This window comes from Camelus bactrianus, chromosome 4 (assembly GCF_048773025.1).
Source record: "Camelus bactrianus isolate YW-2024 breed Bactrian camel chromosome 4, ASM4877302v1, whole genome shotgun sequence".
Classification (NCBI taxonomy): domain Eukaryota; kingdom Metazoa; phylum Chordata; class Mammalia; order Artiodactyla; family Camelidae; genus Camelus; species Camelus bactrianus.
In genome coordinates, this window is record NC_133542.1 from 71,388,470 (window position 1) to 71,415,781 (window position 27,312).

Genomic DNA, 27,312 nt, shown 5'->3' on the forward strand with positions numbered 1-27,312 from the left:
TGTGATTCTCACATTTTAGTCTTTCCCTGTAAGGCTGTTGGATTTCTTCAGTGTCACCCCATCCCTGGCAGCACTGCACTTCTCAAGCTGGGGATACTGAGACTGAGGAAGGCCAGCGAGGTGAGCAGGCTCTCAGGCCTGGTGACCAAGGCGAGAGCCCCTGTCTCATGCATCTTTGCTCCCCCACCTCTGCAGCGCAAGCACCAGGAGATTAGAGCAATGAGAAGTCAGCTCAAGAAGATTGAGGACCTGGGGGCAGCCATGGAGGAAGCCCTGATTCTGGACAACAAGTACACGGAGCACAGCACTGTGGGCCTGGCCCAGCAGTGGGACCAGCTCGACCAGCTGGGCATGCGCATGCAGCACAATCTGGAGCAGCAGATCCAAGCCAGGTACCTGCAGCAGCTCCGGTGGGCGCTGGGCAGCAGGGGCCGCGGGAGGAAAGGCTGCCCCTGCGTTCAGCAGTCAGTTTACTGGGAGAGAACAGGATGTGTCATCTGCCATGTGGGGTCTCTAATTCTGTTCATTCTTCAGAAACACGACAGGGGTCACTGAGGAGGCCCTCAAAGAATTCAGCATGATGTTTAAGTGAGTATACTTTGCACCCTCCTGGCGGGGCTGGTAAACTCAGCAATAGGGCCTGTGTGCTGAGCCCTCGGCTTTGTGCCGCAGACATTTCGACAAGGACAAGTCTGGCCGGCTGAACCACCAGGAGTTCAAATCCTGCCTGCGCTCCCTGGGCTATGACCTGCCCATGGTAGAGGAAGGGGAGCCTGACCCTGAGTTTGAGGCCATCCTGGACACTGTGGATCCAAACAGGTGAGTGTTGGGGACCGTGGCAGACGCGACTCTGCCCACAGCTCGTGCCGCACCCTCCCTGCTCACTGCACCTTTGCTCCCCAGGGACGGCCATGTCTCCCTGCAAGAGTACATGGCCTTCATGATCAGCCGTGAAACCGAGAACGTCAAGTCCAGCGAGGAGATTGAGAGCGCCTTCCGGGCCCTGAGCTCCGAGGGGAAGCCTTACGTGACCAAGGAGGAGCTGTACCAGGTGCAGGGCGCTATCTCCTCTGCTGGGGAGGGGGTGGCTATTTCCTTCAAAAGTAAAGCCCCAGCAAGGCTGCCCCCTGGGTGAGGGGCAGGGCTGAGTCTAGAGTAACAGACCCCAGTTTTAGCCTTAGCTGCTGGGGGCAGGCATTTTAGCCTCATTTTCAAATGAAACTCAGGCCAGGCCAGAGGCCCTATCAGCAGAGACCTTCCTGACCCTCAGGTAACATTTCTGCAGTCCACCTGGTCACCCCCTGCCTCAGTCAGTGTGGCTGGTGGTGGCTTGGCTAACAGGTGCCACTTTCTCCTCCAGAACCTGACTCGGGAACAAGCCGATTACTGCGTCTCCCACATGAAGCCCTACGTGGACGGCAAGGGCCGCGAGCTCCCCACTGCTTTCGACTATGTCGAGTTTACCCGCTCGCTCTTCGTGAACTGATCCTCTGCCCCTAGGTTAGCCTGGCCCACGCTGCTTGCCCTGCCGTCACCCTGCTGCATGTCAGCGCATCTCTGTGCCCTTCAGGAAACGCTCCAGTGTTTCTTTCCAGTGTAACCTTAACCTGCTTAGCCTGAGGTAAGATTTAGTAGAAAATGGTGCTTCAATAAACTGCTTCTAGTCCAGTCGCTACTGCCCTGTTGCTCTGGGGACCCACTTCCTGTCTTGAAGCCAGCTGCCCCATTCCGACTGCAGAAAATCTAAGCAGCTGGCTGGCTCCCCTCTTGTTCTGCCCCCTCTCCACCCAATTTTCTGTTTTCATGTAAAAGACAAATAAACGACTTGACACCCCCAAAAGCTCATCTTGTCTTCATTCAGCTTCCATCAGAAACACACAGCACCAGTGCAGCCTCACCCCACCTGCCTCTGCATTTAGAGACTCTCCCCACCATGGCCCGGCTGTTGCTCTGTCACCCTCAGGCGGCCACCTCTGCTGCCAGCTGGTCCAAGTCCTCTGTTTCCCGAGGTCCTTGTTCAGTGAACTCAGTACTCAGCTGCCATACCTTTACTGTGCCCTTGGCATCGCCAGCAGCCAGCAGCTTGGTCTGCTGGCGATTAAATTCAAGACAGTAGACAGGGCTTTCGTCCTGGGTTTGCTTGATTGAAACTGTGGGTTTCTGGGAGCTTTTCTGGAGATCAAACAGCTGTACATCACCTTCAGGAAGAGAGTTGTGGAATCAGAGGCCCAGAGCAGTGGCCTCTGGGCCTCTTCACAGTTCCCTGTGCACAAGATGAGGCTGATCCTCAGTTCAGCTCTCCACCTGACCTGAGGAAAGTCATCCTCACCCCATGGATAGTCTCTGCTCAACCCAGAGTTCCAGGTACAGGCTGGGCTCGTGTCATTAATGGATCCAAGTCTGGTCCATTTCCTACCTTCCCCAGAAGCAGCTGCAAACACCAAAGGGCGCACTGGGGACCAGCGCACAGCAAACAGGTACTTGTGGGACAGCTGCAGCGAGGTCAGGGGCTGCGCCTGCAGCATGGAGTACAGGTGGACGTGGCCGTCTGTCCCCGCGCTCAGGAACAGATTCCTAAATAGGATGCAGAGCACACAGCCAGGCAAGGGGGGCAGTGCTGGGGGCCCAGGTACAGCTGGGGCCTGGCTGTCAGGCTCCTGAAAGGCCTCCCTAGATGCCCCCAAACCTGAGATCTTCTTGGTAAGAAGGGGCCAACCACTGGGGCCCTCGATAATGGGGCTAAAGTGAGGGAGCCCTGGACCCAGAGCAGAGTGCAGGTCCTGTAAGCTGGTCTACAGCATGGCCGGGCAGACTGTCACCCTCCCTACCTGTGGAAGGGGGAGCAGCTCACGGAGTAGACGGGACCGCCATGGGGAGAGAAGGTGAACCGTGCCGGGGCCCGCAGGGGCACAGAGCTGGGCGTCCATGCGAGGGCAGCCTCCTCCGCTGCCAGGGAGCACTTGAGTGGGTAGCCGCCTTCTGTGCCCAGCACAAAAAGGCTGGGGTCAAAGCTGGAGAAAGCCACCGCCGTGGCGCCCACCTCGGTCTCCCCCCGGGGAGGCTGTGAAGAGAAGAGCAGCAGGGCAGAGCTCAGGGGGTCTGCTCACGGCGGCCCCAAGGAGCCCAGGCACACGCGTGGACGCTGTGGCCCACAGGGGCTCCTGCCTGCCCGCCCGCCCCCAGGGCTCCCTGGCTCAGGGGGTCCCACTGCCTTCGGGGCCCGTTTCCAGGGCGGCGGCCTCGCCCCCACGTACCTTCTTTAGCTTGGTGTTCCTGGGGAGCTGCTGCACGGCCAGGGCGAAGCCTGCGCTGAGCTGCAGCCGGCCGGCCCCGGCCCCCTGCCAGAGCAGCACCTTCCCGTCAGTGGCCACGCTCAGCACCTGGAAGCGGTGGCTATGCTGGGGCTCCGGGAGCCAAACCACCTGGACCACAGGGTGCAGGGCTGAGGTCAAGGATACCCACCCCACCTCCCAGTAAGACCAGATGTCACTCTCCACCCCGGCCCTCCCCTTCTCTTCTAGGTCAAAAAAAAAAAAAAAAAAAAAAAGGCTTCTGGGAGAGGCCTGGGAGCCACCTCACCCAAGGGGAGCAGATGCAGGGGGTTCCAAGGTCCCTCCCCTAGTCCAGCAGAAAACCAGGACAGAACAGTGGGGAACCTCTCACTGCAGCTCTGGAGGAGACTGGGGATGGCCAGGGCCTGGGAAAGGGAGAAGTTGGGCGGGGGGTCCTGCTGGGGGCAGGATATGACTATGGCCTGGGAAAAAGCCAAAGCAGCTGTCCAACCACCAACCCCCTGGTGACCTTCTTCCCTGGCTATGCCTAGGGCACCCCTGTCCTACTGTGCATCAGGGAGCAGGCCCAAAACAGCATGGCCTCGCTCAGAGAAGGGGAGGTTCTGCCCCGCCAGGCAGGCCGCTGCTCTGACCTGGTACACAGGGTCGGTGTGTGTGTCGTCTGTCAGGCCCGTGCGCCAGAGCAGTGGGTCCTCAGGACGGCTTATGTCCCACACCAGCACCTCGCCACTGTACAGCCCACCTGCAGGACCAAGCGGGCCTGGGCAGGAAGCCCAGCTTCCGGGCCAAGCACCCACCCCTCCAACCCACTGAGCCAGGGCATCGGGCCACTTTCCCAAAAACCACCCTAAGGAGGAAACATCCTAGTCCCCAGGCCCTGTGCTCTCCCCTGCTGTGCCACACCCCAGGGAGCCTCTCCTGCTGCCAGGATGCTCTTCCCTGCCCAGCACCACGCCATTCCCTCCACCTGCCCCCTTTCCCAACATGCACAGCTCCCATCACTACTGACAGCTCCCAAAGGGTGCCTGCTTCATCCTGCCTCTTGTCCCAACCTGTGCCTCTTGTCCTCCCACAAGACTCAGCTAAGGACCTGCCTCCTCTTCTTTCGAGCTCTGTGCCCAGCACAGACACACTCAGCATCCTCACTTGGGCCCAAGGGTCAGGGCCACCTGTTGTCTCTGCCTCCCTCATAGCCTTGGCCATGCCCAGGCGCTGAGGGCTCAATGGCAGGCTCCCCTTGCCCACCCTCTGCAGGGTGGGAAGCAGAGACGAGGTAAACCAGTCGCCTCACCTGCAACATGGGAGGGCTGTGTGGGGTGGAAGGCCAGGCACATGACAGCACTGGGCACCTCCACCACCGCTGATGGCTGCTGGGGGTTCAGGCCTCGCCGGTCCAGGTTCCAGGCGCACACAAAGGACTTCAGCGTGCTCCAGTCCCCGTCGTCCAGCCTGCACAGAAAGTGCCTGAGCTAGCTCTGCCCCTAGGCCAGGGTTTCCTCCCCGCCACCCCATTGCCCAAACCACCTCACCCCCAACTCCCACAAACAGATCCGCCTCTGTGTCCCCATTACACCTAGACCCTGTCCTGGGTATCAAAGTGGCAGAGGCTCCAACACGGCACCCCCAGCACATGAGTTTCTCTGGAAAAGGGTCTCCAGGAACCAAGAGTTGGGGAACCTGGTCATATCAGGAGACAGATCTTGGACTAGACAAGGCAGGCCCGGGGCTCCCTGCCCAGTGCTGGCCAGGGGGCACTGGGAGTCCTGGGCTCTAAGCCCTTCCCTTCCCTGTTCTTCTCCTGCCAACCCAATGCCGAGGCAGCCTTGAGAAGGAAGACTCCCAGAAAGGCCAAGCACGGGGCCAACCTCTCCCTGCGCACACAGGGAGACAGAGGCTCAGACATGGCTCTCAGGGCCTTCAGCCGCCCTGCACCACCCCACCCCGCCACCACTCACCGGCCATAGGCACAGGCCACCACGGACCCGGTGCTGTTCCAGGAGACGCTGGTCACATGCAGACCCTGCCCTTGGGCTGGGGGGTAGCCCAGGGTGTGCAGGCAGGTCACCTGCAAGAGACAGACCATCCCTAACCCTGAGCCCCAAAGCCACCCAGCAGATGGCCTCACGGCCACCTAACAAAAACCACCCACAGGCTTGTGCCTCCCAAAAGATTCCCTGTAAGTGATTCAAGTCCACCGCCCAGCCCTGGAGAGAAGTGTGGAGGCTTCGTCCCAACACCTCCCCTACCAGGATGCTTCCAGAAACCCAGAAGGAAGGGCCCTGTGAACCGAGACAGACACCAGGCTCCAGATCAAAGCTGGACCCTCACTCACATCTGTTCTACACATGGCTTCAAAAGCTCTGGCTTCTGGAGCTGGACGGTGGCGATGGCTGCACAACAATGTGAATGTACTCAATGCCACATGACTGTACAGTTAAAAATAGTTAAAATGGAAAATTTTGCTATGTGTATTTAAACACACACATAAATTCTATTTAAACACACACACAAAATTTTTTTAAAGCTCTGGCTCCTGGTTTCTCCGCCTACAGCGGGCCAGCAACAGCTAATGAGAAAGCGGCAGCGCCGCCAGGGCGAGGAGTCGGCGCACTTTCCGGGAGTAATTTGCACCACAGACCAAAACTCCTGTGAAAAGTTTCACACTTCTTGACGTCGTAACTCCATGTAAAGAACCTATCCAACGGAAAGAATCCAAAATCTGTGAGCTGTCCGGTGGGATCCGCTGTACCCTGCTGGTGAGAAGGCAGGACGGCGCGGCTGCTGCGGAAAGCAGCCTAGCAGCTCCTCAGGACGCCCGTCACCCCGTGGCCCAGCGCTCTTCTCCCGGGTACATACCCAAGAGAACTGAAAACACACGTGCGTTTACACAAGACCTGGTACACCAATGCCCACAGCATTGTTCATGAGAGCCACAATGTCCATCGACCGATGGACAAGTGGGGTACCTCCCACAACAGAGCGTAATTCAGCCATAAAAAGGAATGACGCCCTGACAGAGGCTACAACACAAGGGCCCTTGATAACACTCTGCTGAGTCGAAGGCGCCGACCACAAAGACCACTTGTTGTATTTGATTCCATTTATATGAAATGTCCAGAAAAGACAAAGCTAGAGATAGAAAGTGGACTAGCAGTTGCCAGGAGCTGGGGGCCGGGGGGATGGGGAGTGACTGGATATGGGGTTTCCTTCTGAAGGGAGGTGATGAAGATGTTCTAAAAATGACTGTGACAATGGTTACATACCTCTGGAAATATACTAAAACCCACCGAACAGTATACTTTAAAATTATATGAGAAGCAGTGGGGGAGGGTACAGCTCAGCGGCAGAGTGCCTGCTTAGCGCGCACCAGGTCCTGGGTTCAATCCTCCATATCTCCATATAAACAAACAAACCTAATTACCTCCCCCCAAAAAAGAAAAAAGGCGAGGGGATAGCGCAAGTGGTAGAGCACATGCTTTAGCATGCATGAGGTCTTGTGTTCAATCCATAGTACCTCCTCTAAAAATCAAGAAATAAACCAAATTACCTCCCCCTGCAAAAATAAACAAACCAAAAAAATTATATAAGAAGTAAATTATATCTCAAAAAATATTTATTTAAAACAAAGCTATACAGTGGGGCAGGAGAAAACCTTGGGGGGTCTACGGATGTTTGGTTTCTGGACCTGGATTCTGGCTCCACACGCGTTTTCACTGTGTGAGAAGTATGGACTGAATACGTGTAAACTGCATGTTTTCATGCTGTAGTCAGTAAACGTTTACATTAAAAATAAACTATACACATGATTTATCATAACACCATTTATAACTGCAATCATAGTACAATTTAGAATCTAAAGATGGGCTGTTCTGTACCTTCACTGGTGGGTATGTGTTTGCCAAGATCAACACACAGGGTGAATTTACTTGTATAGAGAATGCACCTCAATAAGCCTGACTCGGAAAAGAAAAATTATGGTGAAACATTATACGGCATTTAAAAAGGACACAGGTGAAGTCTGTGTAGCAATCTGACAACACAGAACAGGCTTTGCTTCTGAAAAGACCCCAAGGTCGGCCACGCGCCTCACAGCTGCCAGCCACACACGTGCGCACAGAGGCAGGACACAGCAGAGGCCCAAGGCTCCGGGGGCGCCCAGGTGACCTCTCCCTCTTCGCTAATTCCAAAGTGTTCAGCCACGCTGCCATTGTTACTTTTTTTTTTTGAGTAAAAACCCTGAAGTGAATGTCCCTCCCTTTCACCAGCCACCCATTTGCCTGTTTTGAGTTGGGTAAGGGCTGCCCCAGCCTCTGTCCTGTGGCTCTGGGAGCCATCCTGTACTCAGTCAGCCTCCTGGGCCCACCTCTCTGTGAATATTCATAAGGCGCCTGTGGGCGCTCCTGCAGACCGCCTGCTGAGCCCAGGAGGACCAAGGGCTGAGGGGTCACCAGGCCAGAGCTGGGGAGCTTGGGCAGGAGGCTGTGGGAAGGGACTGGGTCCTCTCAGTGATGTCTCAAGGCACGAAAGCTACAGCTCCCTGAAGCAAATTAGTGATGGTCAAGTCTACACAGCCAGCCCTGGCCAGGTCTCTCCAGATGACGCCCAGTGGCACACAGGGTAAAACCTCCTTGACTCTCTGAGCCAGAGCTGCCAGCTGCACAGGAGTAGGGCCAGGGGAGGGACAGAGGGAGGACTGGGCTCACTTGGGGCACAATCTAGGGTATCTCTGTCACTCCATGTGCTCTGCTTTTGTCATTGTATTTAGAATTGTGCAGTTACAGTCTTTCATAAGAGAGGCATCTCAGCCTTTCTCAGGCTGCTACAACCAAGGACAGCGGGGAAATGTCAAGGCCAATACCTTGACAGCTGGAGGAGAGACAGCAAAACCCAATGCATCAGCCCAAATAGTAATTCTACTAGGGAGAAATAAACAAAAAATTGATGCAAAAGAAGAAAAACGAAGACAGAGAGATTCCTTCAGTTCTGTTATGTAACAGCAAGATTTGAAAGCATGACTCCTCTGCCCCACATTCAGGAATAGCTAAGAAACTTCAGGGCCATCAGGGGACTGCACGCCACATGGCCACTCAGGGCACTGCCTAGCCTCCCACCCAGTCACATGTTCCTGGAGGATATGTTTCTGAAGTGGGGCTGCTGCTGGGCTGTCCCCTGACAGTGTCTGGGCAGCGGGACGCCACGCAGGTTCCAGGAGGACTGGGGCACCCCCGCAGGAACTGACATGGAAAGCTGTGGTGAGTGAGAAAGGTCACAAATGAAATGTACAGTGCTTTCCACTTGTTTACAACGTTCTTAATGACCACGGCAGTAACGGTAATGCTACGTGTCAGCGTAGCCCAGGAACGACTCTAAAGGCCTCTGAACTAGGGTTCCCGCTCACTGCCTACACATTACGTGTTCTGTATTTCTGCAATGGCTGAGTTTATTACAATGAGCATGTATTACTTTTGTAATGAGAAAAGAGTAGCTGTATTTTAAAGACGGGGAAAGTAATACACACATGGACCAAACTAATCCACAGAAGGCGGAAAAGGGTTAACAGTGAAAAACAAAAGCTTAACCCCTCTGAATGTAACTGTCAAACGGGCACGCTGAGATTTAACGTTCATTAAGTTATTCTTGTGCTCTGCTTGAGAAGATTCAATGGCTCCACACTTTGGTATGGCCTTGGCAATTGTTTTTTTCAGAGCAATTTTGAGGATTTCTCTCAACTAAATCAACTCTCCCACACCTGCCAATGATTTGGTGGAACCAGGGCAGCTGTGTACCTGGAAACAGATGGAAGGAAAGCACAAGAGGAAGGGAGAGAGGGACTGCTGACCTCTGAACACAGAATTACACAGTTCCACTTCTAACAGAAGAAAACATTATATAAGAAAAGTTCTCACAGGCTGCTGAGCAAGCAACCTGTCCACAGGCAACGCCACGGTGGAGCAAAAGCCAAGGGCCCCTCTTTATTCAGAGGCTCCCTGATCTCAAAGCCTAGGCTGCATATCCAAATGGACATCTGAGTTTACAGGGTGACAGCTCTGAGCTGTGCCTCAAGACCAGAAAGACTTGGAGAGTACGGTAGTGAAACCAGACAGACCAGGACGCAAATTCCAGCTCAGCCAGTTACGGCTGTGCCACCTTGGCTAAGTCACTTAGCCTGTCTGAATCTCATCTACAAAATGGAGATCAGGATAGCACTACCTCGCACAGTCGTCCTGAGGAGTAGATAAGCCTGCGCAGAGCGCGCCTGGGGAACCACGTGGTCAGGAACATAAGATCCAGAGTCAGACTGCCCAGGTTCAGATCCTGCCCCCACCACTGCCTAAAGGTAAAACGGGGAAACTGACAGCATCTACTTCAAGGGCAGCGGGTAAGGCCCCATGACTGCTTCTCGTAAAGCTCAGCTTAGCACTTGGCAGAAAAGCAAGAGGCCAGTAAACGCTGCTGCTGTCACTGTTATTATTCTCATCTGAGCAGCACTCAGGGACTTAAAATGGGGTAGAGCCCGGACCTGAGGCCTCCCAGGCCGGCACCAGCCCACCCCTACCGTCTGCTGCTGCTCGGCCCAGTTCACTTCGAAGCCGTCAAATGCGTGGCTCTGCCAATTCTTATTCAGCTCCTGGGTGACCATGACCTCCACTCTCCGGAGAAAGGCTGCAAGCCGGGGGCCATCGTTCCAGGGCACGGATGGCACGCCCACCAGCTCGGGGGCCTCAGTCTGCACCTCGGCATCCGCGCATTTCCGGGTCTGGGCGGAGGCTTCCGCGGTGGCGATGCTGGCCGTCTGGCAACTTTTCTGGACAAGGAGATGGAAACACACAGTCACCAGCCAGCTGTGCTCCCAGCATCACCTGCCCGGGGCACCCACCCAGCCCCAACTGCTGTTTATCCTCGGGCTAAAGGACCGCTGTTCATTCTGTCTGCCCAGCATCTGTCCATTCCTCTTGTAACTACCCCGTCTTTCTTAGGAGGAACCCACTCAGTGGCGCGGGTGGAGATGACCCACCGAGGGAGTCACGACCCCAGCCAGCCAATCAGAGCCTCAGTCCCTCCCCCAGCCACAGTGACTGGTCTGCAGTAACCCAATAAGACCCTAACCAGGACTTCTGATGACACTATTTAGAGGGAGTGCCCTTTGTGGAGACAATGATAGCAATAGGAACCTGGTCACCTTAGAGCCAGCAGTGGCTACCAGCCAGCACTGAAGAACCTCAGACCTGGCCACCAACAGAACAACCCTCTGCTCCCTCCTTTGGCAGCCAGCCCTCTCCAGTACCTCTCCAGCAGGGTACCTTCCAAGGTGCCCCCGGGATTAAAGAAGCACACGTGTCCGTGATGCGCTAGTTGGGAGAAGGCAGGCTACCCCCGCCAGCCACCACTTCGCTCCACTCTGCCACCTGTCTCCAATTCCTTGTCCCTTTTTGGCTGGGCCCAGAGACAGGCATCTGGTCAGGGAAGGAGACACAACTTTAATTTCTTGAGGACACGACCAATCTTTATCAAACAAGGGGCCCTGTTCACTGAGATTACTATTGTCTGCAAGAGGCTCTCCCCGTGTGGCCACTCACCAGGCACCTGCAGGCACAGGGCAGTGACGAGGCCCGGATCCCCGTGCTACCCTGCTCAGGCCGGGCACCAGGCCAGGGGTAGTGAGCCCGAAGGAAGATGGCTGGCCCCACACAGGAGGAAGCTCTCATTAGAACACAGAGCCCTCCACACTTGTCCCCATGCTCCTCTTCACACTCCACTTAATTCTCTCCTTGCTTGTCCATCTCCCATTAAACAATGAGCTCTTCCAGCCTAAGAATTCTGCCCTATCTTTATGTCCCCAGCACTTTGCATGGTATTTGACATACAGTACAAGTTCATTTATACTACACACACACACACACATATACACACACTTTATCTATATATTTAGCATCTACTTGCCAGGCACTGTCTGGGTACTCTGGATATAGCAGAAAACAAATGTGCAAGATTCCTGGGCCCAGGGTGCTTACGTAGAGGCTGGGGGCAGGCAAATAAATACGTAAGAACAGTATGATGGACACAAATGGCACTAGGTGGACGCAGAGGTGTGGGAGAGAAGAGAACCGCAGGGAGGTTACTGGGATGGGATGTCGAGGGAGGCCTCTGGGGAGATGGCATTTGGGCTGAGGTGTGAAGGACAAGTGGAGAGCTACAGGAAAGAGGACTTCAGCAGATGCAGAGAAGACCAGAGCAAAAGCCTATGGTAGAAAAGGCCCCAAGTTCAGAGGCTGGACAGCAGCCGGTATATGCAGGAGCAGAAGGTGAGGGAGGGCGGCCATTGACTAGGTCCAGGCCATGGGGAATCTGCGAGCCAGGACGAAGGGCTGGGGATTCCCTCGAGGCATAAGCCACAGGACCATGATGTCAAACCAGGATGGGCCTCTGGGTGCTCAGGGAGCGGTTGTGGGCAGGAGGGCAGATGCCTCTGCTCTGAGAACTAGTGGATGGGGTATCCTTGAACTGAATGTGAGGACAAATTCCAGGAGAAAAGAATACAAACAGAAAGGAAGAACAGAAAGGCAGCCCTTCTATTAGACCAGCTTTAATCTGAGGATACCTCTCAGACATCCACATGGAGGTGTCAAGGGTTCCCGAGAGAGGTCCCAAGACCAGAGGCTCCTGAAAGCATCCAATCAGAGATGTGACTTGAAGTCACAAGACTGGAGAAGTCCACAGAGGGAGCATGCGCATTAAGAAATCAATGGATGGGCACGAGAATCAGAAAGTCAACATGCTGAGCCAAAATGTTAAGAGATTGTGGGTGAATCTCAAACTTCCTGGAAGCCACGAAGATGGTAACAGTGTCAGTTATTAAGTGCTAACTAGGGCACTAACCCATAGCTTTGCCCATATCATCTTATTTGTCCTCAGGGCCACCCTATGAAGTAAATCCTATTTTTGCATTACTAATGCTGGCACTGAGACAAGGAGAAGTTAAGTAACTCACCCAAGGTCACACAGCAAAGAAGAGACCCCAGTGGAGCTTGAACCCAGGCAGTCTGACCCACAATACTAAATTGTCTCAGTCATGCTGTTTTCTCTCAATCCAAAATCCTGGCCACTAACCACATCAGATGAACTCAAAACAGTGTTTCTAAGAGAATGTTACATGAATGTCCTAATGTAAAAATTAATGTAAAATCACAACCATAGGCAAAAATGTCCACAGAGATGACAAGTTCCTAACTTTTCAGGTATTTCTATTAACATTTCTTTGCTGCTTGCTTATTCAGGCAAATAACAGATGCCAAAACACTAAGGAAAATTTATGGACCAAAAAAACCCAAAATTAATGACACTGTACCTGTAACATTCTTCTATGAACTGATAAGAAACCACCGTAATTCCCCCTTTGCTCAGGGACGCCTAAGGCAGCCTCCACGGTTAGAGATCCCATAACTGGCCCCACCCTGACCCATCTGGGGCTGGGGGGCTGCGTCCTAAACTGAGAAACACCGAACCATACAGAGAGAACACGCAGAGGTCTGGGACCACATGCAGCTGAAGGCCGAGCTCCCTCATCCCCCTGGGTGGTAACCACCACCAGCAAATACAGAGGGCAGCTCCTCCTTTCGCCCTCCTAACCCACCTGAGCCGCACACCTCACTCCAGAGTGGAACAGGACCTCAGAGACAATTCTAGACTTACGACCTCAATGAGCAGGGCCCTAGAATCACTGAGAGGTTTGCTAATAGACAAACTGCTGCCTCCTCCCCCTGTACCAAGTTTCTGGTTCAGTAGGTCTAGGGTGTGGCCCTAGAAACTGCTCAGCCAGTAAGCCCCCAGCTGATGCCAATGCTAAGGTAGGCGGGGAGGGCACTCACCCCTCATTTGTATGCTTCCCATGGCCACGCCCCTGGCCCCAGCGCCCATCATCTCTGCACCCTTACGGTGCAGACAGTGCTGGCATCACCGCCCTTTCCCCTATGCTGGGGGCCTGGGATTCAGCTGGGATGGGATGAGCTGAGACAGATCTCCTCCCCAGGGGCTTAGAATGCTGCCAATGTGAACGTGGCTCCTCACTGTCACCTTGCCACTTCCATTCACGTCCACCTCCACTTCCCCTTCCAACCAGAATTTCCCTTTTCCTCAGGTTCCTGTCACTCCCCAGCCCTTCTTTCCATCTCCTTTCGATGACCCTTGACCTAATTCAGCAGCTCTCCATCAGCAGAGCTAACAAAATTTGACCCAAGTGGGAAGTACGTTTTGATGTTAACTAGCAGAAGTAGTGAGATGAGAATATTTTGGATACAGAGTTGAGCTAAGTGGGGTTTTGTGATGCAACATGGACAATTACATTGTCTCATTCCCGTGAGACCTCCAAGAGTGTAGGGTAACCAAACCAGAAACTCCTGTTTACTTGAACTTGCTTCTTGACTATGTCAGGGCAGCAAACAGCTACTCTAAGGATGACTCGGAGCCAAGAGTCAACCAATGAAGCAAACAACGATGAACATTTTCACAGAAGCTGGGAGACCCTGTTATGCGACACCACCTTTGAGTTATAATTGTTACAGGCTATTTCAGTGTTGTTTTAGTCTTTTAATCCCTTCATATGTGCCTTGAAAAAAAAATCTAATATCAAAACTGTCTCTGGGAGTGTAGGGGATATAGCTCAGTAGCAGGGCTTGGCATGCTTGGCATGTCCGAAGTCCTAGGTTCAACCCTCAGAGCCTCCGTTAAGGGAAAAAATGAAACGAAATTTAAAAAAAAAAAAAAAACTGCCTAGCAAACTCCAAAACATTGAGAACCACAAATCTAATTCTTAAAAATCTTTGAGTCCAGACCCCAGGTTAAAAACAAACAGCCTCCAGCAGGGGGTGCCATATGCTACAGAACCCACCAAGGCAAGGTAGCAGCCGCAGGTCCAGGGAGAGGGAGGAGTGGACAGGTACGTAGCTAAGTTTAATTCAAAGCAGGAGGGAAGAAATGCAACAGAATGCAACCCATGGATGACAGGACACAAAAAAGTATTCAATTCAGTATTTTCTGGGGGCTTCTCGGAGAGGCAAAAGTACAAGAGACCCACTCCCTGCCATCTGGGAGCCCAGAGCTCAAAGAAGACAGATCTGAATGCCCAGAATGTATCTGATGATAAAAAAAAAAAAAAGTTCTACAACTAGATGGTGGTGATGGCTGCACCCTGTGAATGTACTTTACATCACTGAGTTATACACTTTAGCAGGGTACATTTTATATGTATCTTACCATAAAAAGGGAAAATGCACCCTACATTCTGATAGGATCAGAATGGGTTTCAGAAAGGTCACTCTGATGGAAAATGGGATGGATTAAATTAGTGGTTCTCAAGTTTTACTATGCAGTGACCTGGGGAGCTTTTATAAAACCAGATTCCCAGGTCACACTACATACCAATTAAACCAGAATCGCTGGAGGTAGGAATCAGACATTCATATTTGTCAAGACTCTGCAGGGCGTTCCAATGTCAGCCAAGTTTGAGAAAGCAGATGAGCAGAGTCAAGAGCCCTTCACCTCAGACAGCGGACTGGTCCCCTGGTTCCTGAGACTCGTAATCCCCTCCACCTGGACAGCACTGGGTTCTTGAAGTGCTTTTTCATCAGCAATCTCATTTAATCTCTCTAACAAGACCCTCTTTGTAGAACACATCACATGACTGACCCAAGGCCAAGCCCCCAGAGTCCATGCACTCAAATCCAGGTCTCAAGTCAAAGTCCAGGACCCTGTTCCTCTGTGAACAAATCAGGATATAACAAGAAAAGTTAAGCCAGGCCAAAAACCATTACTATTTTTTAAAAAAATCCATCACTGGAACGTGAAAGTATCTTCCACTGTTGCACCACTACATGGGCCAAGCAAAGAACAATGTTTGGCTTTTCCAAAAGAACTTCCAAAAACATTAAGAACTGCATAAAAATTTAGCTGAAATACTCACTGCAGGGTTTATTGATGAGAAAAATTGGAAACAGCCCATCAAAGGGGACTGGTAAAATAAAATAAGGTTATAAAAAGATTTTAAACACGAAAGGATGTTCAGGGTGTATTAGGTGAAAAAAGTAGGTCTATCAAATGTTATGCACAATTCGATTCCATTTTTGTAAAAGAGAAGACAAAACAGAGATGGGACAGGTTCAAACCAAATGGCTGGAGAATGAGACTGTGGGATGGTTTTTATTTCCAGTTTTTGCTTATCCAGATTTTTTTCTAAATTGGGGACACATAACTTTAATAAAGAGAAAAAATTTAACTTGGAAAAAGCAATTTACCACTTTCCTTCGGCCCCTTCAACATTCTTACAATTTAATAAAGAATCTCCTTCAGTAGGACAGGAGAGACTGATTCAAGGGAACCATCTCAGAGATGAAAGCCTTTTATGCCTCAAGTGTTAGAGTCAGTTCTTAGAGACCTACGGGTTAAAGCCATAGCTACAAGAAAAGTAACATGCCTCAATATCATTCTTTGTTTAAAAAAAAAAAAAAGTAAAAAGTTACATCGAGTCAGTGGTTCCCAACCTGCAGTCTTCTAAAATCTGAATCTTCAGCAAGCAAGAGCTATTTCAAGTTTGTTTTTCTTTTAAGCCAGTGAATGTGAATTACACCTTTACCTTCGATAAGGACGGATGGGTGTAACTAAAATTTCCACTGCCTTTGCTTTTAACTAGAACCATTCCTGTGCAGCATGGTGAAGTGGGAAGTGCTTGGAAGCCAGATCAAATCTGGCCCAAGACCTGCGGGCTGTTGGCCTGAGGTAAGAAATCTGTTCTCAGGAGTAAGACTTCATGGAAACCTCAGTGCTGTTGGTGAGGACGGGGCTCTGCAGGTTCAACCATCTGTGTGGCAAGCGAAGCCTCAGCTTCCTCTTTAAGGAAATGTGCAGCCTCCTGCGGTGCTCAATTTCACTAAGGAAAAGCCAACATCCTTACAATGACCGGCAAGGATCGACACTCCTCCTGCCTCTCCTTACCCTCTCTGACCTCACCTGGGACCATTCTGCCTGTCTTTCCTTTCCAGCCCCACTTGCCTCCTCATTTGCCAGATCCGCTCCAAGCCCAGGGCTTTTGCACTTGGAAATTTGCTCTACCTGGACAGTTCTACCTCATGTATCCACTTAGTTAATTCTTTCACTCAAACATCACCCTCTCATTGAGGCCCGTCCTGCAATCCAGTCTAATCCTTCACCCTTTTTCTTTTGTCCATGGCACTATACACCTCTAATACACTATATAATTTAGTTCTTTATGACATGCGTCCTTTATTTTCTGTCCCCTGCAAACAACCGCGCATGTGAGTTCCAGAAGGGAGCTCATTCACTGATGACTGATGAATCCCCAGCGCTAGAACCTCTTCCTACACAGCAGGCGCTCAGTCTACACACAGACCCCTCAGACGACCTGGTACCCAGTAGCCCTGCCCTCATCTCAAACAACCTCGTTTGTGGGCTTTGTAGTAAACTATGTACTAGAAAACCGATCTTAGGATGCAGTTTGTTTTTTGGGTTTGTTTGTTTGTTTGTTTTACGTAAAAGTAAGTTTGAAATACCTAAAAACTGCAGTTCCTACAAAATTATTCCACACGTAGGGTCTGTAGAGGTCTTTAAAGAAAAACCCTTTTTGTTGCTTCAAAGACTGGGGAAATTGGGAGGAGAGTATCCCGAGGGTTAGTTTCTGTGGGTTAAAATATAAAAACGGTGCGGCGTCAGAACCGGGCCCTGCGGCCGAGCGTAGTCCCTCGCCCTCCCGCCCCTGTGGCCCAGAGCCGGCAGCGCGCCCTCACCGTCTCCCCGCGGATGCCCTGGACGCCCCTCCACTGCGAAGGCACGGACGCCACGCCCAGGGTCTCGTCCTGCAGAGGCCCGGGCCGCTCCGGCCCCTCGACACCCGTAGCCCCGCCTGTCGCCAGTGTCTCAGCACCCGCGCTTCCCGCCAGGCAGAGGAGCGAGGGCCGCGCGCGGGTTACCATGGACACGGGTCCGCGCCCCCCCCTCGCGCCTGCGCACTCCAACGCAACCTTTGCCCCTGCGCCTCGAGCGGAAGACTGGGTATATGAGGCTATCAGCACCATTTTTTAATTTGTCAGAGTGCCCCCTCCAAGACCCGAGAAGAAGACATAAATTATTCTTTTAGGTCGACGCGACAAGAAATACCAGTTTTGGATTCTCCAACCGCAGAAGGAGCACATCTGGGGCGTGCGCGACTACTCTAGGCGGGGAGGGAAGTGCGGAAGCGCGGCACCCGTGCCAGTTTCAAAGATGGCGCTGAGCGGCCAGGTGCAGAGGCGAGTGCGGGAGGCTGCGGCCTTCGCGGGCTGCAGAGTCGTAGGGGCCTGGGAGTGCAGAGCTGACTCTGCAACCGAATGCTCCAGTGGAGCAATGCAACCGTATCGCTCCAGTTGGAGGCCACCTCGAAGCCAAGGGCTCTCCCTCTGGTCCTCAGTTTCTGTCTCGATAGAATGGCGATTTTAAACATCCATATGCAGATCCAGAATGTGGTTCAGTTGGAAGGCCCAAATGAGGTCGAATATAGAAAAATACTTGTTAGACTGAAAATAAAGACTTGAGAAACTACCAGTGATTGTCTACCGCGTCAGGTAGAGCCCAGAGCTTTCTGTATGTTGACCTTAGTAAATCCTCAGAATAACTCTATCAGTAATCAACTGTTAACATGTTGCTTGAGGGTGCTGATTGTCTGAAAAATAACTGCCCCAGATCACCCAAAAAGTCCACATCACGTTTGCCCAAGACCCCGTAGCTGGCTGCTTGGCCCCAAAGCCAAATTCTGAGCCTCTTGGCAAGAATCCTCTGGCCAGGTCCTCTGGGCCTCTTTCCTCCTATCCCTGGACTCTCAGAGGGATGGAAACCTGCCCAGAGGCCCCTCTGCACGGCCTCATGACTGAGTCCTCATTAGGACCCTGTTCCAGCCAAGGCCATGAGGACGATTAGATTAGCAACGCTGGAAAGAATGGAAGGCAATAAAAATTTCTTCCTAGAAAGAAAGTAGAACTGGGCAAAATTCTCCTTGGGAGGCCTTCCGAACACTAGAAAAATTTCACCAAACTTTCCAAAAATCACATTTAAAAAGAAGCTCAAGGCTGTGAGATTCAGGAGGCCTGGATTTGAAGCCTAAACGTTGCTATTTCCTCTTAAATAGACGTGGTTCTTCTCTGAGCCTTGGTTTCCTAGCTGTAAAATTAGACCAATGAGGCTGAGGCTAGTAGGACCTGCTTTATCTGACTAAGGAAGGAAAATATTTCAGGAAGAGAAAGGTAGTCCAAACAATTTCAGTGGAGTAGTGGAAACAAGCCAGCCTGCAGAGGGTTTAGGAAGGAAAGGAGGAAGTAGAGAAAGCAATGGGTATTATTGGTAAGCTCAAAATAGGAAGTAGATGTGAGTGTAAATTGGTAAATCCTAATTGGAGGGTAATTTGATCTTAATGTGTGCCTCCTCTTTAACCTAGAAATCCTACTTCTTGGAATTTTTCCTTTATCAACAATTACAGGTTTGCACAGACATTGAGACCCAAGGATATTTAGCAACTAGTCATTAACAGTAGTATTACTATGATAATAGCAAGATCCTACAGTCAGCCTAAATTTCCAAGCAAAGTCATGGCTCATAGCACCTATTCACTAAATATTTGAGAAAGAATGGACAGTAAGCTTTTGGTGGAGTATTTCTGAAACATGGTATAGAATCTCAGGTGTAAAAAAAAAAAAATTAAAGAAAGAAAGAAAAAAAGAATCTCAGGTGATCATTAACCATGTTGTTATATTGCTGTTTACAAGTGGCAAATTGTTTGCAGCATATTAAAGTTTTTATAAAATGCCACTTATATATAGTGTATCCTGTTTTTACAACAATATGTTTCTAACAAAACCCAGAGGTATAGATCCAGATACGGAAAGCAGTTGCCACTGGATAATTAAAGTTTTATTTTTCTCTGTTTATAGGGTTCAAGTTTTATGTGGTTTATTTGTGAAAAGAAAGGAGGGGATGAATGAACAGACAAATGCTTAGCTATGCTGGAGAGAGTGTTATACCTTGGGCGAGCAGGACAGTTGGGGAAACATTTCCAGGGTGGGAGAGTCTTGAGCAGGTGTATGTGTCAGAAAGGAGGAGGCTGAAAGGGAGAGCAGGGATCACTGAAGGAGGAAGAGGGTGGAAGGGAAGGAGCAGTTGGGCAGAAAAGTGGCCCTGCGGTGTTTCTCCAGCCCTCTTTTTCCTGTCCTGAAGCCACAGGCACTCAGGCCATTCCCTGTTCCCCTGACAGTAATTCAAACTCCTCCACCAGACCTCTGGCCTCTACCTGGAGCGCTCCTCCCTGCTCTCTTAATCTGCAGGCTTCCTTGGAAGTGTTATTTACTATGGGGACCAGATCCCAAGCCCACTGTTGGTTCCCAGGGGACTGAGTTTCTCTCCTCTGGAGCATTCCTCAAACCAACAGTAACCAGTAACCAAGTAGTAATGCCTGTCTTTGCCCCAGTGGGTCAGCTCCACCAGCATGGGGACCATAGCTGTCCCTAGAGCCCAGCACTGTGCCTGACACACGGTAAAGACTAATTGAATGAATGTCTAGCCATCAGTAAGAAGAGTTTCCAGCCTAACAGTTAGGGCAGAGCCCCTTTTAAATCTCACCTGGGACTCACCTCACCTTCCTACTCTACTTCCTGCTGCAAAAAAAATGTTCAGTAAATGTGTGTTCAGAGAAAGTTCAAATGCATTCAAGGAGGCTCTTGCAAAGAGTCAAAAAAAAAAGAAGTCATCCCCATTTTAAAAACTTGGTGGCAGTTATTTTAGGAACATTCAGTTCTGTTTAGTAAACAACTCAAATTTTTAGTATCTATACCATGCTCCAAGGATGAAACAACTAATTATATAGTAACACCTCCTGGTACATGGAGTCCCCACCATGTGCTAAGTACTTCGCATGAATTCTCACAACACCCTGATAGGTTAGGTATTATTACAACCCACATTTCACTGATGTGGGAAAGAACAAAGGCTCAGAGACCTTTGTGACTTGCCCGAGGTCATGCATAGACAGTGAGGTGGAGGTTGGATTAAAACTCAGAACTGCCTGATTCAAAAGCCCATGCTTCTTCCTTTACATCACTCCATGCCTCAATTTTCTTGTTTATAGAATTGGGATGTTAGGCCTATCTCTTGGGTTGAAATAGGACTGAATGAGTTAACACTTGGAAAGCAAGTACACAAAGCAGCACCTAATATGTTATCAGTACTTCTTAATTATTAATATCATTGTTAGCACCACACCGTAAGGGATCAGCGAGACCACACAAAGGGAGGCTGGACTTTAAAGTACGGGAAAGATTAGTCCTAAGTAACAGGATGGGTTCTCAGCACACGCACGCGCGCGCGCGTGCACACACACACACACACACACACACACACGACTGGTCATCTAAGTAAGTGCTATTGTCCCCCAAGTTGCCACCAGTTGTGTGCCAGGCACCGTGTTAGGTTCTGAGGACCATGATGGTTTCTGCTCAACAGGCTTACAGTTGCACAAGAGAGACAGTTACAATACCCTGTGAGTCAGCTCTGGGTGATGGCTAGGGAGGTGTGGTCAGCAGATGGTCCTCTGCAGTTAGGGATCAGGAAAAGCCATGGGGAGGAGAGGGCTTCTAGGCTGAGGTCTGAAGAAAAAGAAGCCAGCCTGGCAATGACAACTTGAAGGAGAAAACAGGAGTGGGAAAAGGGGGAGAGTCTTCCACGTAGAAGGAAGAGCTCTGCGAAGAAATCCCCAGGCGACAGAGAACCCGATGCCTTGAAGTTGCAGGTGCATGGGGGCCAGATCATGAAGATGCTAAAGGGACGTGGAGTTTGGACTTTATCACTAGGGCACCAGGAAACCAGTGATAAGTTTCAGCAAGGAAGTGACTTAACTGGATTTATGTACTTTGAGAAGATGCCTGATTGCAGACTGGAGAATGATTTTGAACAACTAGATTCCCTTAGCCCCCACTAATTCATCCTCTCTAAGGTACGCTCTGGGGTTTTCCTGGTCATTCTTTTATGCTCTGAAGTTTAAGGTCCACTTACTCAAGAGGAATTCCAGAACTGTTTAGAATAAAGGTGGTGTCAGTAAAATAAAAGCCACTTGGAAGATGGCGTTCTGGGCAGTAGGCATTACCTCAGAGTCACATAGGCAGGCTTCCCAGCTCAGCCCTGGGAGGCCTTTACCAGCCCAGGTAAGGGCTTCATTCACTCATTCATTCATTCACTCATTCATCCTGTCACTCAGCAAATGATTATCCTACACTCGCTAGGAGTCAGATACGGTACTCAAGAGCAGCGAACGCCACCAAGCAATCCTGCTCTCTTGGAATTTACACTCTGCACATTGACACAGAAGTAATTACAGGGTGAAAGGTGCTCGGAAGAAGCCTAGGGTCATTACGGGGAGGAGGCGGTGACCGCTGGGAAGATGGAGGGTCGGGTGGGAAGGAAGTGGTGATAAAAGGTCCAGCCCTATCCCTCACATGGAAGAGCACAAATAACGGTTTTATTCAACAAATATTAATTGAATGCCTGTTATAAGCCAAAGACCAGAAGAAACACAAAGCAGGGGACGAGAACTGAGGATAAGGGTGCATCTGGGAACAACTATTTTATCCAGGGCAGAGGAGGAAGGCCTCTAGGAGGAGGTAGCATTAAAGAGGTGAATTCAGTCCCTCCAGGCTCCAAGGTTGCCTGGGGCCTGCCCTCTTTCTGCCTCTCTGCCTTTGCTTCCGCCCAGCCCAGGCCCCTACCCACCGCCACCCCCCCTCCCGGAAAGGCCCCAGCTCAAAGGTGGACTAAGACAAAGGAGCCGTAATAAACTCATTAAAACAGCTTTGTCAGAGCTGGAGTTGGAAAGTGGGAAGGAAGAGAAGGACAATTGGGTAAAATTCCCGCCCCCTTCCCCAACTGGGGGTCCAGGATGATAAATCCCCCTGCCTCACACTCACAAGCATGGCTGTAGGTGGAGCCCCAGCCTTGAACAGCCATCTGTCCACTCAGGATCAAAAAAGGCCTTGATTTTTCTTAGGACCTGCCATGTGTGAGACCCCACACCAGTCCAGCACAGTTAATGACGGTTATTAGAAAGTCATGGAGGGGATTTTAGTGTCTGGCATTAGGGTTTCAAATCTTGGCTCTTCTGTGCAGTCACTGTGTGACTTTCTGCCCTTCCTGCCCCTTTCTGAGCCTCAGTTTCCTTTGCCTGGAATGTTTGTCTCCCAGCTCTGCAAGGTGTTGGCTCCTTTTAATTTTTTAAATCTGAGATTGAAGACTTTCTTCTCAGACCGACCTTTCCTGAAGGCTTGATTGAAGAAAGCTTTCCCTGTTATTTTCCATTGCAGCCCTGTTGGCTGTCTTCTTGGCGGACCTTCTTAACTTAGTATTACGCATTTACAGTTTGTTTCTCCACTTTGCAGTGTATGTCTTCCCACACTCTACCACGTGCTGGGACCACTGTCTCCCTAGCCTCAAGTTTACCTTTGCCAAGCCAGTGCTCATCCACAGTAGGTCATCAATAAGTATGTGCCCACCTGGAATGAATACACATCAAATGGAATGAGAACAATACCTGCCACATCTGGTAAATGTGAAGATTAAGTGCATCTGGCACCTGAAAGAGCTTAACACATGGAGGCCATAATTAATTAAAGTAACTGTTCTGTGCATGCTCTTTGTTTGTTGGGACTGGTGTGGCCCTACTGATGGAGAGTGGAGGTGAAACAAGTGGGTATTCGTGATTCCAAGACATGGGCATTACAGTCCCCATTATGTAGATTATGAACAAACAACTGAGGTTCAGAAAGGAAGAATGATTTGCCACATAGCTGAGTATGTAGATTTGTTTTGCTTTTAGGAAGCAAGCTAGAGTTTACACATGAAGTGCCCTCCAATTGGTTACCTTGTAAGGTTATGATGTACATATTTATTCTGGGGCTACAGTTTAATTCTGTGTGATAACAGTTTCTTCTGGAAAAATCTATTTAGTCTGATAACCGTTAGAAAGAAGTCCCATGAAGATGGATTTGATTTTGAGACGCAAAAGTTATTCAGAGACAAAATAAATGATTAAGTTATTAAGTTGGGACCTGGCAGGATGATCTCTTTTGATCTATAAAATGGGTTTTGAACATGACTTTTGTTCCTGTTCATTTGGAAGCATAAACCCATGAGAATGCCCAAGAAACTTTCTAAAATTGAATAATAATGAAAAGCGCCAGGCACCACTACATATTACTAAATAGACAAAGTAAAATCAGATGTAAAAGATAACTTATCGCATGATTCCATTTATATGAAATGTCCAGAAAAGACAATTTTATAGCGATAGAAAATAGATTAGTGGTTGTTTGGGGCTAGGGGTGGGAATGGGTGTGGGGTTTTTTGAGGGGGTGATAGAAATGTTCCAAAATCAGATTATGGTGATGGTTATGCAGCTTTGTAAATTTACCAGCCGTCATTGAACTGTACTCTTAAAATGAGTGAAATATATGGCATGTAAATCACACCTAATGAAGCTGTTAAAAAAAAGAGAGAAATAGTCCGAGTAACATATATACTTAGAATGTGGAATTGAATCTAGAATAATCATAGATATCAATTCAGCTGAATAGCAAGTCCAGAAACAGATTTAAGTGTAATTTTTAATGTACATCAAAGATGATATTTCAGAGTAGAATGGAACACTTAACTTGTTCAATAAATGCTTTGCCCTCATCTTGTGAGCATACACAGGCCACTAGTCTACGAAATCTGAATAATGGGGCTATATTCTTTTCATTTGTGCAACCATAAGGCCTAGCTCAGTGCCTGACAACATATAATATCCATTCCATAAAACATCAAGCATCAATTTCTTACAGTTTTCAAAGTCTCAGACAAGGGAATTCTCTTTTTTTTTTTTAAGCACTTTTTAAATTTTAATTTTTAATTTATTTTTTAATTAATCTTATTTTTTGAGGGGGGAGAGGTAATTAGGTTTATTCATCTGTTTATTTAATAGAGGTACTGGGGCTTGAACCCAGGGCCTGGATGCATGCTAGGCAGGCAGTCTACCACTGAGCTATACCCTCCCCACTGGGAATTCTCACTTTTAAAGAGAAAATTCCTTGCAAATACTCTCACCAAACCATAACTTCCCTCTGTCTATAATGTACATTCATTCTACTTGGAACTCCAACTCATTCTTTTATTTTTTTTAACTCTAACAACTTTACTGAGATAACACTTCATATACCATATAATTCCATTGTTTGAAGTGTACAATTCAGTGATTTTTTAGTATATTCACAGAATTGTGCAATCATCACAACAACCAACTTTAACACATTTTCATCATCCCCTAAAGAAATCTCATATTGCCTACTCATTCTTACTGATCCAGCTTAAAACTTTACCTTCTCTGGTCTCTGCCAGTAGATTTATTTGTTTCATTTTCTCTAACCCTACAGAATTTTCTTCATACCTGTTGCAGTTTTTGACATGAACTATGATCTCATTCAGGTCATAGGCAGGTCTCAATCAGCTGTGAATTTTGTAAGCCCGATGTAGAAAAATACAGAGACCCTATCACAGCACACAAGTCCTACAAGAACAGAGCCTCCAACATTCTCTGAGCGCATCTCCCAGCATGAACCCCACTCCAGTGACTTGACCTCTGCTTCACCTGGAACATGCTCCTGCCTTAGGGCTTAGTCCTTGTTCCTCTGTCTAGAATGTTCCTTTCCTGATCACAGTGCCTACTCCTCGCTTCTTTGAGGTCTCTGCCCAATTGCCAGCTCATTAGGAAGGCTTACCTTATTATCTACCTTTTTTTTTAAACTTTATGTATTTATTTTATAATATCATATTTTTAAATTGAAGTTCACTTGGTGTACAGTATTATACAGTACAGGATACAAGATAATGATTCACAATTTTTGAAGGTTATACTCCATTTATAGTTGTTATAAAACACTGCCTATATTCTCCATGTTGTACAGCACATCCTTGTAGATTATTTTATACCTGATGGTTTGTACCTCTTAATCCTCCACCTCCATCTTGCCCCTCCTCCTTCCCTCTCCCCACTGGTAACCACTAATTCCTTCTCTACATCTGTGAGTCTGTTTCTTTTCTGTTGTATTCACTAGTTGTATTTTTTTAGATTCCACATGTAAGTGATCTGTTACAGTATTTATCTTTCTCTGTCTGACTTATTTCACTTAGCATATTGCCCTCCAAGTTCATCCATGCTGTACACCAGAAACTAATACAACATTTTAAATCAAATGTACTTCCATTAAAAAGCAAACAAACAAACAACCTATTTAAAAATATGGGCAGAAGAACTGAACAGACATTTTTCAAAAGAGGAAATGCAGGTGGCCAACAGGAACATGAAATGCTGCCCAACATCACCAATATCAAGGAACTGGAAATCAAAATTACAATGAGACACCATCTCACATCTGTCAGAATGGCCATCACCAAGAAGAACACAAATAACAAATGTTGGCAAGGAAGTGGAGAAAAGGGGACTCCTGTACACTGTTGGTGGGAATGCAAATTGGTGCAGCCACTACGGAAAACAATATAGAGGTTTCTCAAAAACCCCAAAACAGAACCACCATATGGAATTATGTCTTTTATTCAAAGAACTTATCATAATCATTGCTACCTGGCATGTATTAGACACTCAGTAAATACTGACTGATTGAATGAATGAATATGGGTCTGTGTAAGCAAATTTTCTTCTAAATTTGTAAATTCCAGTATTTATTTTGTCAACATTATGAACTGCAGCACCCATTCTATTGAAAAAATGTAATGTGCAAACAGTTATTTGGGTAAAATTAAATCTTAGGAAACTCAAAGTTATTCACTGAGAGATGGCTTGTGTTCCATTCTTCCTTATATTTGCCATCACTTTTAACAACAGCTTTCTCATCAAAAGACTTAATCAATATATATTGACTGAAAAAAAAAGTGTTGGATCTACCTACTAATAATTTGGAAAAAATTCTAATTATATCCCTGCCTTATAACATACTCCAGAATGAATTCCGGTGGGCTATAACTTGTAGGGTTAAAAAGGAAGATATATCAATACAAGAAGAAAACACAAGTAATTATTTACATCATCTTGGGATGGAGTTCTCTCTAAGCATCCCAAAGGCAGAAACCATTTAAAAAAAAAAAAGAAAGAAAGAAAAGAAAAAGAAAAAAGAAAGAAAGAAAGAAAGAAAAGATTGAAAGCCTTGCTTACATGAAAATAAAATACTTTAGTGAGTCTCCAAAAATAATTAAAAATCACTAAAAATACAATAAGCAAATAACAACCTAGGGAAAATACTTTGCAATATATAAAAAAAGAAGGCTTATATGCTTAATATGTAAAATACACTTATAAATTAACAAAGAAAAGAGATACACCACAATATAATAGGAAATTGGGCAAATAGACATGAATGGGCCATTCACAAAAGAAAAAATGCCATCAGTCAAGAAGCATAAGAAAAACTGTTCTAGCTCACTAGTAGTACTAACTCTGAGATAAAATTTTCCACCTACTGAATGTGAACTTCAGAGAATGAGGCAGGGTTCAGTGAAATATACACAAACACTGCAGGAAAGCAGCGGGACAATTGGGCAACATGCTAAAAACCCTTAATATTTTACATACTTTTCCACTCAACACTTGCAGTTCTAGGGATGTGTTCTAAGGAATTAATCATGTGTGTCAAGATTTAGTTGCCAGGATGTTTATCATCACAACATGGCTTATAATGATGAAACAGTAGGAACACCTTAAATTTCCATTGTTGAGGTTTGGTTAAATACTTTATAGCACATTTATCGAACAGAAAACAATACAGCAATGAAAAATGTTGTCACAGGAGAATAAATAATGGCATGAAAAGATGTTAAAGAAAAATTGTTAATGGAAAAAATTAGACTAAAAACCAGTTTTGTACTATAATCCTCATATTTTAAGCACACAAAA

The 27,312-nt window shown here is 48.3% G+C and overlaps 2 protein-coding genes across 16 annotated transcripts in view; one reads left to right on the forward strand and one right to left on the reverse strand.

Moving 5' to 3' along the window:
• Positions 1 to 1,840, forward strand: part of SPTAN1 (spectrin alpha, non-erythrocytic 1) — a 57,939-nt gene extending 56,099 nt beyond the window's left edge. For all 14 annotated transcript variants that reach the window (XM_074362335.1, XM_074362336.1, XM_074362333.1 and 11 more), the window contains 5 exons: positions 196 to 392; positions 535 to 588; positions 673 to 819; positions 904 to 1,051; positions 1,361 to 1,840. In XM_074362335.1, coding sequence (XP_074218436.1) covers positions 196 to 392; positions 535 to 588; positions 673 to 819; positions 904 to 1,051; positions 1,361 to 1,486 — 672 coding nt within the window. In that variant the 3' untranslated portion in view covers positions 1,487 to 1,840. The remainder of the gene's footprint in view (positions 1 to 195; positions 393 to 534; positions 589 to 672; positions 820 to 903; positions 1,052 to 1,360) is intronic.
• DYNC2I2 (dynein 2 intermediate chain 2) lies at positions 1,838 to 17,294 on the reverse strand. Of its 2 annotated transcripts, none has more exons than XM_010951206.3 (9): positions 17,087 to 17,294; positions 9,850 to 10,098; positions 5,249 to 5,358; positions 4,585 to 4,742; positions 3,926 to 4,035; positions 3,255 to 3,380; positions 2,829 to 3,061; positions 2,417 to 2,574; positions 1,838 to 2,198 (listed from the first exon to the last, which is right to left on the reverse strand). In XM_010951206.3, exons 1-9 carry the CDS (start codon positions 17,270 to 17,272, stop codon positions 1,960 to 1,962), a joined length of 1,569 nt encoding a protein of 522 aa, XP_010949508.1. In that variant the 5' UTR covers positions 17,273 to 17,294; the 3' UTR covers positions 1,838 to 1,959. The 2 variants fall into 2 exon arrangements, with proteins under 2 accessions (XP_010949508.1, XP_010949507.1); XM_010951205.3 differs by having other exon boundaries at positions 3,255 to 3,422; positions 17,087 to 17,293.
• Between the last annotated feature and the right edge of the window lie 10,018 nt (positions 17,295 to 27,312).

Excerpts from the sequence above, each read along its gene's own strand:
- DYNC2I2 (XM_010951205.3), bottom strand. The coding sequence starts at position 17,272 with ATGGTAACCCGCGCGCGGCCCTCGCTCCTCTGCCTGGCGGGAAGCGCG. Across the intron at positions 5,359-9,849 it reads GGGCCGAGCAGCAGCAGACG|GTGACCTGCCTGCACACCCT; the intron begins GTAGGGGTGGGC and ends TGTCTCTTGCAG. Across the intron at positions 3,062-3,254 it reads GGAACACCAAGCTAAAGAAG|CCTCCCCGGGGGGAGACCGA; the intron begins GTACGTGGGGGC and ends TTCTCTTCACAG.